The following is a 14780-nucleotide window of genomic DNA, read 5'->3' as shown; positions in this document are numbered from 1 at the left end:
TTAACTACTCCTCAAATCTGTGAGTTTGGAGGAAATGTCGTCTCCAGCTGCTCTTTTAATGTTTCTGACTGACTTGTATAAAAATGAGACTATAACTATACACCTGATGGCTGTGATGATGTGGAAAAGGCTGAGGCTAAAAGCTAACATGGCGTTGTTCACGTATTGCGATGTAGCTTCTAGTCTGCTATAGATTTATTATATGGTATTAGAAAGGAAAAATCTTGTCATTTTCTTTCTAGCATAAATACATTCAGATGCTAACTATAGAAAACTATAGAAGTTTAGTTCAAACTTCACATGAGACAGTATTGTAAAGAGCATGACATGCTAACATTAGCCTAAACTCTGATGATGCCACAGTCAGTCCTGAACAAGACTTTTTCTACTGCAACCTGTGACCACACATAACAGTGTAGCTAGCTAATGATATGCTAACTCTGCCTTTTAAGTGTTGTATATACTTTGTTGTAAATACTGGATTCAAATCCTGGGCCGACAGTGGTCAGTGACGTCACATTTGTGGCTAACTCCAGCTCCACACACGACACTTCATCATGTGGAGAAACCTGAAGCTTAACCTGCTGTGATTGGACGATTGTTCAGGGTTTAGCGAACTGTCCTCTGGATGGTAGAGAGTAAAGTCCATGACACCATCAGCTCAGTGTCTGATGCATCCTGCACATAACTGACTCCACACAGAGTTGTTAACAGAGTATCAGCTGTTCACTATTCCACAAGCCTCTAAACGCTTGTTCCAGTGCCAGAGTAATAAAGCTGCTACGGTGCATTACTGAGGGTGGGGGGTGGGGGGGACGCGTTGTTACTCAGCCTGCAGGGAAGCACACACACCATCAGGCTCATCAGTGTTTACATCCCTTCATTAGCGTCAGGACACGGCAGAGGTGAACCCAGGGTCGAATTGATTTCCTGTCCTCCACCTTCTTCCCTCCACAAACAACAGCAAACTGCTCAACACCGCCTCTGCAGAGTCCATCTTGTCCTGCGTCTGTCTTAAATCTCTGTGTGTGTGTGTGTGTGTGTGTGTGTGTGTGTGTGTGTGTGTGTGTGTGTGTGTGTGTGTGTGTGTGTGTTTTTCTATTTTTAGCTATCGGGGTGCAGATGTCCTTGGATTTGCTGGAGAAGAGGTTCTGGGCCATCGCCAAGCAGGTGACTGAAGGACTTGCTCACACACATGTTGGCTGGTGTCATTTTTTTGGGGACATTTTCATTTGCATGTATTTATTATCCTTGAATAGAAAAAAATATATATATATATATTGAACTTTTAACATGCAAAGCTGCAAACAGCTTTCACACCAGTTTCCAAGGACTTGAGTTAAAGGTCCCATATAGTCTACAGGTCTCTGTCCATGTGTAGTGTGATCATAGATCAGGTCCAGGTTCTATATTAATACTGTGAAAGTATCAAAGCCTCAATCCACAGAGAAATGCACACAGCCTGTATTCAGAAACTGAGCCTTAAAACCAGCCGTCAGGACTTCTGGAACTTTGTGATGTCCCAACAAAGCAGTCACCAAGCCCCGCCCACCTGGACCCACCATCCAAACCTTGCAGGATTTGGTTTCTCTCAGTGTTTTTACCTGAAATCTGCTATATTTTTATTGGATCACTCAGTAAACAGTCAGCCAATCAGAATAGAGGCTCAGAGCCTCCTCTCTTCTGATTGGCTCACCGACCTGTTGTTACTGGAGCTCCAGAGAGAAGCCTGAGAGAAGAGATGTAAAACTACACTGAGATGGTTTATGATTCTGAGAACCACAAACATACTGTATCTTCTTATGGACCAACACTTCAAATAAAACACAGAAGAAGAAGAAAATATGGGACCTTAAAAAAGAAAAAACTGAACATAGAGTGTGATATTTTACATTCTGGTGATGTCCACAATATCCTGGTTCACTGCTCGACTTTATTCTGAAAGCCCTGACTGTGTTCACCTTTGAGGGAACAGAGAGCCGTGTGTGTCCAGAAATGAGGGAAGCTGTCTCATTAGCTGCGCTGGATCATCCAATTTTATGTAACCCTGTTCTGTGGGAATATAAACTGCAGCGCTCAGAGATGCAGCACGATCTGCAGTCAGTCAGGAGTCTACTAGTTACTGCAAATAGTCAGCTCATCACCATGTTCCCAAGGACGAACAAATGATTTTTTTGCTGCGTGACGATCCAGTAATAATCCTCTGGATTCAGAGGTTATTGCTTCAATTTTCCCTTTTACATTCATTAGGGAGCAGAAGCCATTAATTATAGACATTAAGCCCCTTAGACTTTTCATTAAGATTAAAGTGGAATGTGCACAGACTAAACTCCAATTACAAAGTAAAACAGCAGGATTTTCCCCTTAAGAGACCAAAGGAAAGATAATGTTTCTTGTGCTCTTCAGTCTGCGAGTGAGAGTTTCAACATATAGTTTAAATGGTCTCTTCCTTCATCTCGACACTCTGGAGAAAGATGAGGCATTAAAGTCAGAGATTGAAAGGCACAGGAAACAGTTTAATTCTAAATGAACATACATGATAAATGTTAGCATGCTATGTTAACACTTGAATGTTTGCGTGTTAGCATGTTAAAGCTCATGTGAGTCAAGTAAAGTATTCTTGTGGTGAGAACCGTAGTTGTAGTGGGTGTTTTTGCCCCCAGCTGCCACAGGGGGCAACAATGAGTCCGTTACACTCCTCTCCAAAACAACCTTCAACAAGTGACACAAAGGTGAGATTTATGGTTTTAGCACGCTATGCTAAAATGCAAACATCATAGTGTTAACGTGCTAGCAAACATTTGCACAAGCTAACAGTAGCCCTCCGAGCAAGTGGACTTTCTAACCGCGCCTCCTTTGTGATGTCATCCTCTGTTTCGTCTTTTGAAGGTTAGCGTAGTGACGACGGTTCACTGTCAGTCCACGGTGCAAATTTGCAGCTTCAGCGAACAACACGACCTTTCCCCTGGCTCCACCCACAGGACAAACTTTACTTATTTAAATGTTTTCGCCTCACTAGCGCTTCGGGTCCAATTAACGAAAACTTGTCTCCATTTTCATCCATCCAGCAGTTTTAGCTTTCTGGCGTAATGAGCATCGCAGCCTCCAGGGGAACCTCGTTTGACCACACACCATATTTGCCCCCAATATGACACAAGACAGACCAACACACACACACACACACACACTCTCTCTCTCTCTGTAGGTGTTTGACCTTGTGGTCGTCTCCTGCAGCTCAGTGAAGCAGAGGCAGCGCTGCAGACGTCCTATAGAGGTTGATGGTGTAGATAATGTTATTAATGAGAGCTGACAGCTGTGACAGGCCGGATTAATGTATTCACAAAGCTGCTTCGCTGCTCACATTAACTCATCTGACTCCACATTCATCCACAGAACACACTCACATCCTGTCAGAGCTGATTCACACTTTCTTATGGTTTCTTCCATTCAATGAAAACTTGTCAGAATCGATGATACATTCGTCTTCTGTATTTGTTTCCTGTTGCACGTTTAATACAAACCAACTGGAGAAAAATATAAATACAACACTTTTGTTTTTGCTCACATTTTTCATGAGCTGAATTTTGAGTTTTATTTTGAAAAGAAGACATTCATTAGGCAATGAACTGTGTATTTCTAGGGTTAAGTTTCTGATCCACGACACTCCTCCCAAAAAAATGCACATATGTCGCCCAAGTCAAGAGAAATCCTCCCTTCAGTGTCTAATAAATGTCTTATTTTCAAAATAAAAGGGATAGTTCAGGTTTTTTGTTGCATTTATATTTTTGTTCAGTGTATTTTGCAGAATAACCACATTTTAAACCAAGTTCAATGTTAAAGCTACATCATGTGTCAAACACTGTTAATTCAGCTACATTCACATAATGTGTTTTATTTTGAAAATCTTTAGTGTCCTTCACATGTGGCTGTGGTATTTACATTATTTTGTAGTGGAATGATATTCATGTGATTATCTGTTGTTGTTTTTTTTCCTCTACATCTTCCTCAACTCTTCACCTTGTCTCCTCCAGCCCAGCGACACAGACGTAAGTGATTATTGATTATTGATTTAAAACCTCAGAGTGCTGCTTTTATTCTACATCGCATTAAATGGAGTCGTGTCTTTCTGCTGTTTTCATGGCTCAACTCAAAGTTTTCTTGGCTCCAGTTTGTATTTCAGTTTATTTGTAATAGTTTTCTCATCACTTTTAAACCCTGAGAGAAAGAAACACCTCAGAAGTGAATGTGACAGAAATAATCAAAGTCTCATTGTGACAGTAAAGAAGAATTTTTGAACTCTTCACATCCTGGTGGAGGCTGCATTTAATGATCCAGACCAATTAGAGATAGATAGATAAACATGTATTAATGAGCTGGTAGTTTGTTGGTCTGTGCAGCAGCTTCTGCAGCATCAACCTGATGACCTTTGACCTTTGACCTGGCTTCTCTATCTCATCTTTTCCTCTCAGTGTTCAAACATCGAAGGCGTGTGTCCGCTCAGCTGTGAGAGCGCTGTAAGTAAACACACCTCCCTCCGTCTGAAGCTCACCGCCCAAAACAATACATTTTTTTTATGCTGAAAATCTTCTTTCTGCTGCTTCCTGTCCAGGATCTGAACTGTTTCCTGGTCGACAATAACGGCTTCATCGTGCTGTCCAAAGAGAGGAACGAGGTAAGATCCAAAACCTGATCTGACCCAAAACATAACGCAGAACTTAAATGAAGGTTTATTTAACATTATTTACTTTAATGCAGAAAAATAGCTCAAAATAAAAAAATGTCTCTTTTTTTCAAGTAGATTTTCACTCTACTTATTATTTTCAATAAAAGAAAATGTCGACGAGCGATCGAAAGACGAAACCCTGTAAAACAAACTTCTACCTGAGTGACTGCAGACCTGATGACCTGAGCAAAGATCATTTAAATTACCAGGAATGTGCTCCTGCATTTATGTCATTGGCCATAACACGACTATAACAACACTACGGTACGTCACCGACTCAATCATCCGTCACCTATCAGATTGATTCCCTTTCTCTCGAGCAGCCACTGGTCTTCATCACCGTCAGCGTTTAGCCAAACTTATGTTGTCGTTGTTTGACACAGTGAGCAGGTAAAAGAAATTGAAACCCAGAAAACAAACATGGATGTTATTGTTTGTTCTGTTTAACAGCTGACTTTGGAGTCTTGGATGTCAGAGTTTCCTTGAAGGTAGCACAACAAGACTTTTCCAAACAATCGTCCCAACTCCTTTACCATGCTACGCTAATGTAGCTCTGCTTCCTGTGACTGATGATCTCTCCGAACACGCTCAGACTCTCTTCACGTTGGTTTCCTCGGTTTATTGAAGCAAATTGAAAACAGCTGATAAGGTCCTTTAAGTCCTCAGTTAATTAAATGGGTTGCTAGGTTTAATCTGCTTGGAGTCAGGAAGTCAGGAAGTCGATTCCTTTGGTAATCAGGAGGAGTTTTGTCGTCCATGTCGTGGCCGCGCTGCGAGTGTGTGTCAGGTGATTTCTCAGCGTCACGGCGGATCAGTTAATGTGCTCATAAACAACATCTGGATGACTCACAGGATTTGAGGACGGTTTTGGTCTTAATTTGTGTGTGTGTGTGTGTGTGTGTGTGTGTGTGTGTGTGTGTGTGTGTGTGTGTGTGTGTGTGGTGCATTAGCGGTGAAATATAGCAGCAGCTGCACCTGCCCACCTCATCTGACCGTGGGTGGAGCTTAACCGGAGTTGCCGGACGCACGATAGATGCGATCTGTCCGAGGTCACACTAGTCTGACGCCGCTTTAGGTCGTAAACGTTTGTTTTGTCCATCGGTTCTCTGCCACAAGGAAGGATCGTGAGACGCTGGGCCCCTAACAGACAAGAGGTCTGTTTATATCCAAAAGGTCAAAGGTCAACTTCACTGTGACATCATAATGTTCTGCAAAAACAGCTCTGGTCATTATTTCACGCTGTAACTCAGCAAGGAGACACTGTGACCGTAGTTCCTGTAACTTGGCTGATTGGCGGAGGGATACAACCACACGGCAGGAGTAGTGGTCGTGTCTGTGTGGTAATCTTTTTGTTTCCCTGAGGTTTAACAAATAATCTCATCGCATTTCTTCCCTACGAAACGTTTGTAAACACTGTTTTTTAAAGGTATTTTGTGCGTCAGTTACGTCCATGTTTGCTGCTCCCACTTTTCCTCATCGCTGCGTTTCCACCCATGAAAAAATAAATAAATAAAAAACATAAAAACATTACTACATAGCACAACTAGTCTGAACCTTCATGATTCTTTTTTTTGGCCACAGTAGGCTTCCATACATCGCAGAGTGTAGAGACATGCCGACCCTGAGCTGTCCATCTGACAGCTGCTCGTTAGCTCTGGATTAACTCCGCCTGTTAAGAGCCATATCACTGAGGATTAATCCTGAGCCACTATATGCTGCTATAAATAGACACACACACACACACACACACTCACACACACACACACACACACACACACACACACACACACACACACAGACTGCCCCACATCTCTTCAGCTGAGATAGTTACATAATCAATCTCCAGAGCTTCAGCGTGACTGTTCGGCATCACCGGGAGTCGAACCTGTGTTGTTTGTGTTACAGTACAGTCTCTGTGACCGTGAGGCTGCCAGCTGTGCAGCAGCAGCTGGCTCTGCTCAGGCCGGATGGGGCTTAGTCACAGAGTGACCCTGTGACATGTGTGAGGCTGTCAGGGCCAAACGGACGTCCAGCTGCTGAGTGATGGTGCACAGAGAGGTGCAGACGAGCGGTTCACTGTCTCTGAGCGATGTGAAGGGGAAACACCGGGGAACCGGCTCTTATGTAATCATGTGTGAATGTGAGTCGACAGAGAGCTGGAGCAGGTTGTTGTGTCTGTAGATCCGATCGGCTGTTTCTGTGTCCACATGGATGCTGAAGAGACACGGTGAAGCGGAAGTGTTGAGGGTTTGGTCTCTACTCCAAATTAGTCTAGGTGATCTAAACTAGACTAACTAGTTCTGTGTAACTACCAACAATCGAGACTGCACACAACTCGAATAGGATCATCCAACAACTATTGAAGTGTAATGCATTCACTTATATATGAATGCATTTCCTTGTATATCCTGTTTGTTTTATTTTTATTTTTATTGTATCTATTTATTTTTTAGAGAAAAGTAAAAAAAAAAAAATGTTGTCTTAATTCAGAAAAACAAGATTTTTTCTTTTACTTTTCTCTTAAATTAAAATCCAAAAAAAAAATTATTTTTAGAATTTTTATCATTTATTTCAAATAAGCTTTTCAGGATTTTTAGTTAATTCAGAAAAACTTTTTTTTCCGTAAACAACTCCTCCAATCTGAACAACCATATACATCGAGCGTCTCCTGAAGTAACGCCCCCTATGGTGACAGGTGTACCGGACCTTGGTTGTCATGGTTACAGTAATAACAATCATGGCTTGGTTAGATTTAGGAAAAGATTTGTGATTTGGGTTGAAAAAAAAAGTACTTTCTCAACATTAGACGGTCTTTGTTGTCATGGTTACGATATTAACAACATTAACTGCTGGTTTCACACGGGAATCGAACACCGCTCTCGTGTGTCATACTTATCCATCCACCACCTCCTCCTCCTGACGTGGACTCTGTCTCTCTTTACACTACGTCACCGACACTTTTCCCTTCGCTCCCGTCATCGTTACTACGACCACTAGATGTCGCCTAGCAACAAAACCTGACTATGATGTCATAATAAGCTGCTGCACAGACGACCTGTGGGCTGGTTTTTTACAGGAGGACAGTCTCTAAAACGTCCATCGTGCTGAGGAAAAACATTTTTACTTTAATAAACAACAATGTTTTAAAAACTTTGATTATTTTTTAAGCCCACTAGTGGAAAAAAAGTCTTAGAGCAGGAAAGTTTCCTCTTCAGTTTCTATCCAGTGATGAACAACAGGCTCATGATGCTGCTGGCGTCCATGTTTTGTTCATTTCTGGACATTATTGGACGTTACGGTTCGTGTTTATCAATCCAACCTGTTTGCAGCCCGGAGGATGATCAGTGGACTCCAGGATCATTGATCACAGAGACATTTCCTCTGCACACGGCCGATAACGAGGCCAGCGTTCTGCTCTGGTCACCGCGCTCACCACGCTTCCCCTCCCTGACCTATTTCTGTTAGTCAGCATCGACTTAATTTCTCTGCTGATTAAATATTTACCGTGCCCTGCAACGAGCCACGAGCTGCACCTTCACACCGCGGCAGCTTCAGCACCGGGGGAGAACTCTGGGTGTTTCCACAAACTTCCTGCAAAGTCCAGAGCTCAGCAAAAACAGGGAGGAAGCACTTCATCATAATATCTGCTTACTAAGGCCACTGGGAATGCAGCAGACATGCAAATAATAAAAAATGAGCTGCTAGGTAAGGTAGGATTGTTGCTTTAAGGTTACTCCACACCACAACGTTTCACTGCTGTTTGCAGGAGCCGTGTCTCCTGGTCTTTGTCACACAGGTTCTTCTAATTCTGATTCATAATATCTGAGAGGTGGGGAAAAGTAAAAATCTTCCCCAAAGACAAAGAAACGAAACACAGACTCTCAGGTGACGAGCTGATGAAGTGCTTCCCTCTGGCAGCCACATTGTCAATATCTGGACACTATTATTGATCAGACGTGGTGCATTTAATGTCTGTTTCTGCCTGGGAGCTAAACATTTCATCATCTGACAAACTGCACCAAACATTCAGACTCACAGCTAAACCTAAGTTTAAGCTCAAACACCAAATCTAAATTTAAACTCAACCTCGTGTAGATCTGGTTTTAAAGCTCCTCCAGTGTAAAGGTCTGTGTCCATGTGTAGTGTGATTATAGATCAGGTCTAGCTTCTATATTAATACTGTGAAAGTATCAAAGCCTCAGTCCACAGAGAAATGCACACAGCCTGTATTCAGACACTGAGCCTTAAAACCAGCCGTCAGGACTTCTGGAACTTTGTGATGTCACAACAAAGCAGTCACCAAGCCCCGCCCACCTGGACCCACCATCCAAACCTTGCAGGATTTGGTTTCTCTGAGTGCAGAACATGCACTAACAGGGTGTGAGTGAAGTCCTGACTGCAATGAACCAGCTGATCAAAGTCCCTCAGAGACCGTCAGCAGAATTAAACCTGTTCGTCTCCACGGCTCCCGCAGGTGTCTGACTCTGCCACTTTAAATTTTTTTGTTTACCCCATTACGTTCACCCTCCTGCTGTCAGGTAAAACAGAAGGTCCGGTTTCAGAGTAAGCAGCATCCGACTGCTAATGCTCGGCAACCTGCGAGTCCTCTGAGGATGCTGGGTAAATCCCATCCAGACGATGGGAGAAGAAGAGTGGGCAGAGAGCAGCTTGTAAACGTGAAGAGAGCAGCTTAGACAAAACGCTCTGAATAATTCACACTGTGCTGCTGCTGCTGCTGAGGGTCAGAGGCCCGAAACACTACTCACACAATGACTTTAAATCACTGGGAAACATTTCTTTATTCCTGCTGCAACATCCTGCTTTTTTTCTGCTAAAACCAGACCTTTTTATTTTTTCCTTTACGTCTGATTTCTCGTATCGCAGCTCACAGACTGGAGGAGACTTCCTCCAAGAGATGCATTTCCTCCAGGAATTTGATAAATTGCAGCAAGGATAATTTAGTTTAGTCATTCTTCAGGGAGCTGTTTCTTTGTTGGCAGCATTTTAATATTTGTAAGAGCTACTTATGATATGAAATTCGTCTTTTTGCTTTGTTTTGAGATTCATGAAGCCAGAAAAAAATATCAAAACATTATTGATCAGAAAAATAATAAAGACAAAATGAGAATAAATTCAGTAAGAAGTACGTGTTTGAACTAGTAGAGGAGTATATATATATATATATAAATATAGAGAGAGAGTATATAGAGAATAGTTCAACATTTTTGGGAAACACATTAAATGTGAGAGCCTAGCTAGCCTAGCGTTGCTAACAGTTCACAAATACACCTCTAACACTCGCAGACTAACTCATATCTAAAAAATAAATGTAAAAGTGACAATTAGGTAGCAAAGAATTATTTGCTGGAACTATTTCTTGACAAAGAACAGTTTATCCATCCGCCGAGCACTTCTGTGCAGCGTCCGTGGCTACAGCACTGGTTGTCAGTTAGCGGTAAACAGTAAACAGCTGTTAAAGCTAATGTTAGCCATGATACTGTACGAATAACTGTCTGCTGGATGTCTGTCTCTCTGTGGATGAATGTTGGTGTCACATTGAACTGGAATAACAAACACTTTGCTTCATGCTGTCGTCTCCAGATTGGTCGTTTCTTCGGCGAGGTCGACGGGTCTGTGATGGCGTCGCTGATCAAGATGGGGATGTATAAAAAGTAGGAGACACGTCTGACTTCAGAGTTTTAAAAACATATTCTTAAAGCAACATACATATAAAAATTCTATATGTTTTTATACAGTATGTTTTTCTTATTGATTTCTCATTAATCTTAACATTGGTCTCAGACTTTTGGACCCTACTGAATATAATATCAACATATACTGACAGGCTTTGGGATGGATATATATTTACATAACATCTGTCTACACTATAAGCATACATACATAAACATACATGTTTGTATAGGCTGGACATATATGTCAATATATGAAAATATTCCAATTTCTATCAGGTTTCATATATGACTTTTACAGATATGTTTTTTATGTAATATGTATTTCATACATGAAAATTCAATATATGTACAAATATTACGTTTACATTTTTACTGAATCTCATCTGAACCCTTGTCTGTCTGTCTGTCTGTCTGTCTGTCTGTCTGTCTGTCTGTCTGTCTGTCTGTCTGTCTGTTTGCAGGGTGTCGTTGTTTGACTACCAGGCCATGTGTAAGAACAGTCATCATCACGCCAACAGCGCCCGTCCTCTGCTCAGCGTGAGTCTCATCGCTGCACTAAACATGAGGCGACTGTTGTTGCCGTAGCGATGTAGTTTATCAACTGTGACTAGAAAAGCACCAGAGAATGATGTCGTCAGTTTTATCCATTCAACACAATCAACACGTGACAGATTTTCTTCCGTGTCTTTTGGCTGCATCGTGTTAAAACCTGATTTTATCTCAACAGTTTTTCTTGGATTAACGTCTTTTAACATTTTTTTTCCTCCTGCAGCCGTTCTACGGCATCGTGGCGTTGATGAGGTGGTTCTTCTCCAACGCTCTGATGTAAGTTTCTGAGGATCATATTATATATGTGGATTATATAGTAGTTGATCAGTGACAGGAACAGTGGTAAAAAGGCCGATCTGATATTGATAAAATCCCAAACATGAGGAGGAAGCTGCAGCTGGTTTTAAATCTGCAGTGAGATTTTGGGACATTTGTCTGTTTCGGGCCTGAAACAGGATGTGAAATATGTGCATACATTTAATATTAATGGGCCAGAGTGCTGGATTTAACTTTTTTTTAAATATGCATAAATCAAACAAAGAGTCTAAATGCAAAATGAAATTCATCACTTCTGGGAAAAGGAGGATTTTTACAAAAACAAAGTGAAACAAATTGTGGTTCAGAAGATGTTGGATCACTAAATACACACACACACACACACACACACACACACACGTATACATGTATATTTATATACACGATATTTGCGATTGTGACTCTCTATAGTCAGTTATATACGGCTTTCAAACTAAAGCAGTTCATTATGAAAAAAACAAATAAACAATCAAACAAACAGAGATGCAGCTGAAATCTGATGCGTCACACTACAAAGTCTGCTACCTGTTACCTCATTATTATTACTACAGTGTGAGTTATGATTAATAGATGAGGTCTGTTGTTCTGCTTTGCTGAATAAAATCTGCTTCCACAGTTTCCCGTGAGGAAATAACCAGGTGTTTGTGTCTCTGTCAGGTTCCTGCTGGACTTTAACTTCTGTGGTCTCTGGCACTCTGATTATTTTGTGGACGGTAAGACGCTGTGATCATCCCTGAGGTCAAACCAACGTCAGGTCGTTTGACTGAGGTCGAGTTTGTCTTTGTCAGGGACACGTGTTCGTCCTCGGTCCTCTGCTGTTTTTTGTTGTTGTTGTTGTTTTGAGGTGAAATCATATTTCACAACATTTGAAACAGCTGATTCATGTCAAACATCTTTCTTCACTATGGCTGCTTTATCTTCATCGTCATCTTCATCTCCACCCTCATCTTCATCATCATCGCCACCTCTGTGTCTTCACTGTGATCCATCTTCATCCATCCAGCCAAGGCTGGTTATCACACAAGTGAGTACAACGTGTGTGTGTGTTTATGAAGAGGAAATGTCCTCACAGAAACAGACAGATGCTGAAAACTGTGTGTGTGTGTGTGTGTGTGTGTGTCTCAGGTCATAAGCAGAAGAAGGTGGAGGCGTTGCAGCCCTGTGACACGGCGTATCCCGGCTTCATGTACGACTCGTCTATCAAAGAAGCCAACAGCCTCATCAAGTGTGGACGCTGCCAGAAGTACGACACACACACACACACACACACACACACACACACACACACACACACACACACATGCACACACACACACACACAGGCACACACACACACACACACACAAAAAATCATCCTCCTCACTTAACTGACAAAAGTTGGCAAAGGGAAGGACATCATCTCTCTCACACACCATCGGCTCCATCTAGTGGCCGAAACTGAAAAAGTCTTATTGATGAAATAATTATGTTCATAAATCCACCATGAAACAGGAAGTAAACAGTTAACACTCACACACTCAAACACACACATTACAACCCTACAACAGAAAGGCTAAAAGTAAGGTAAACTAACTCGAACCTTAAAGATGAATCCACAATTTCAAACTAAGCTGTATCTATAAAATAAAATTTGTTGTCAAGGTGAATGATTATCTTTTAAATATTTGTTTTTTTTATTTCTGTTAGTTAAGGTGTTATTTATATATTGACAGTTAATGTGAAATAGCTTGTTAATTGAACAGATAAAGTTAATGTCAATGAGTGAGCAGTGATTGTTATTTGAGTCTTTTGTTGGTAACTGCGTGAGTATTAACTGATCGGTGATTGTGTCTCATTAATGATTGATGAGTGATTGTTGTTTGATTGATGAGTGATCGGCTGTCACCTGTGTTTCAGGATGTTCGTGGTGCAGCAGATCCCCGACAGTAACCTGGTTCTGGTTGTGACACAGGCGGATTGTGACTGTTCTCGTCAGTACGGACCGATCCTGCTGGAGCCCAAAGAGATCAAATATATCCTTCACAAACACAGCGCCACCTGCTGAACAACAACCACAAGCTCTGTGCTTGAGAAATGAAAATGAAAATGTGACGGTATAGTGAGGTCTAATATGTCATAAAAATGTCATAGTATAGTAAGGCATAAAATGTCATAGTATTGTAAGGCATAAAATGTCATAGTATAGTAAATCATAAAATGTCATAGTATAGTAAGGCATAAAAATGTCAAACAAAATCATAGTATCGTAAGGCATAAAAATTTCAAAAAAGGTCATAATATAGTAATTCATAAAATGTCATAGTATAGTAAGGCATAAAACATCATAGTATAGTAGGGAATAAAACATCATAGTATAGTAAGGCATAAAAAGTCATAGACAAGTCATAATATAGAAAGGCATAAAAAGTCATAAAAACGTCATAGTATAGTAAGGCATAATAAGGCATAAAACATCATAGTATAGTAAGGCATAAAATGTCATAGTATAGTAAGGCATAAAAAGTCATAGTGTAGTAAGGCATAAAAAGTCATAGTATAGTAAGGCATAAAAACTCATAAAAACGACATAGTATAATAGTCATTGTATAGTAAGGCATAAGAAGTCATTGTATAGTAAAGCATAAAAAGTCATAAAAACGTCATAGTATAGTAAGGCATAGAAAGTCATGAAAACGACATGGTATAGTAAGGCATAAAAAGTCATAAAAACGTCACAGTGTAGTAAGGCATAAAAAGTCATAGTATAGTAAGGCATAAAAAGTCATAAAAACGTCATAATATTGTAAGGCATAAAAAGTCATAGTATAGCAAGGCATAAAAAGTCATGAAAACATCATGGTATAGTAAGGCATAAAAAGTCATAAGAACGTCATATTATGGTAAGGCATAAAAAGTCATAAAAACGACGTAGTATGGTAAGGCATAAAAAGTCATAAAAACTTCATAGTATAGTGAGGCATAAAAAGTCATAAAAACGTCATAGTATAGTAAGGCATAATAAGGCATAAAACATCATAGTATAGTAAGGCATAAAATGTCATAGTATAGTAAGGCATAAAAAGTCATTGTATAGTAAGGCATAAAAACTCATAAAAACGACATAGTATAATAGTCATTGTATAGTAAGGCATAAGAAGTCATTGTATAGTAAAGCATAAAAAGTCATAAAAACGTCATAGTGTAGTAAGGCATAAAAAGTCATAGTATAGTAAGGCATAAAAAGTCATAAAAACGTCATAATATTGTAAGGCATAAAAAGTCATAGTATAGCAAGGCATAAAAAGTCATGAAAACATCATGGTATAGTAAGGCATAAAAAGTCATAAGAACGTCATATTATGGTGAGGCATAAAAAGTCATAAAAACGACGTAGTATGGTAAGGCATAAAAAGTCATAAAAACTTCATAGTATAGTGAGGCATAAAAAGTCATGAAAACATCATAGTATAGTAAGGCATAAAAAGTCATAGTATAGTAAGGCATAAAAAGTCACAAAAACG

The 14780-nt window shown here is 40.4% G+C and overlaps 1 protein-coding gene and 1 long non-coding RNA gene across 2 annotated transcripts in view; both read left to right on the top strand.

Annotated features, from left to right (window-relative positions):
* The first annotated feature begins 1106 nt into the window (after window positions 1–1106).
* On the top strand, window positions 1107–4515 carry LOC111235935. Its single transcript, XR_002665712.1, has 3 exons — window positions 1107–1170; window positions 4032–4046; window positions 4470–4515. It is a non-coding gene; the product is annotated as an uncharacterized LOC111235935 (long non-coding RNA).
* A 105-nt stretch (window positions 4516–4620) lies between these two features.
* Window positions 4621–14780, top strand: part of LOC111235934 (voltage-dependent calcium channel subunit alpha-2/delta-4-like) — a 13887-nt gene continuing 3727 nt past the window's right edge. Inside the window, exons 1-8 of the mRNA XM_022764510.1 lie at window positions 4621–4672; window positions 10325–10395; window positions 10878–10953; window positions 11189–11241; window positions 11938–11993; window positions 12284–12304; window positions 12406–12523; window positions 13177–13292. Of these exons, the coding sequence (XP_022620231.1) occupies window positions 10361–10395; window positions 10878–10953; window positions 11189–11241; window positions 11938–11993; window positions 12284–12304; window positions 12406–12523; window positions 13177–13292 (475 nt within the window). The 5' untranslated portion in view covers window positions 4621–4672; window positions 10325–10360. The remainder of the gene's footprint in view (window positions 4673–10324; window positions 10396–10877; window positions 10954–11188; window positions 11242–11937; window positions 11994–12283; window positions 12305–12405; window positions 12524–13176; window positions 13293–14780) is intronic.

Source organism: Seriola dumerili, unplaced genomic scaffold (assembly GCF_002260705.1).
Source record: "Seriola dumerili isolate Sdu_G_001 unplaced genomic scaffold, Sdu_1.0 BDQW01000550.1, whole genome shotgun sequence".
NCBI classification, from domain to species: Eukaryota; Metazoa; Chordata; class Actinopteri; order Carangiformes; family Carangidae; genus Seriola; species Seriola dumerili.
This window is presented reverse-complemented; position numbering and strand designations above follow the sequence as displayed.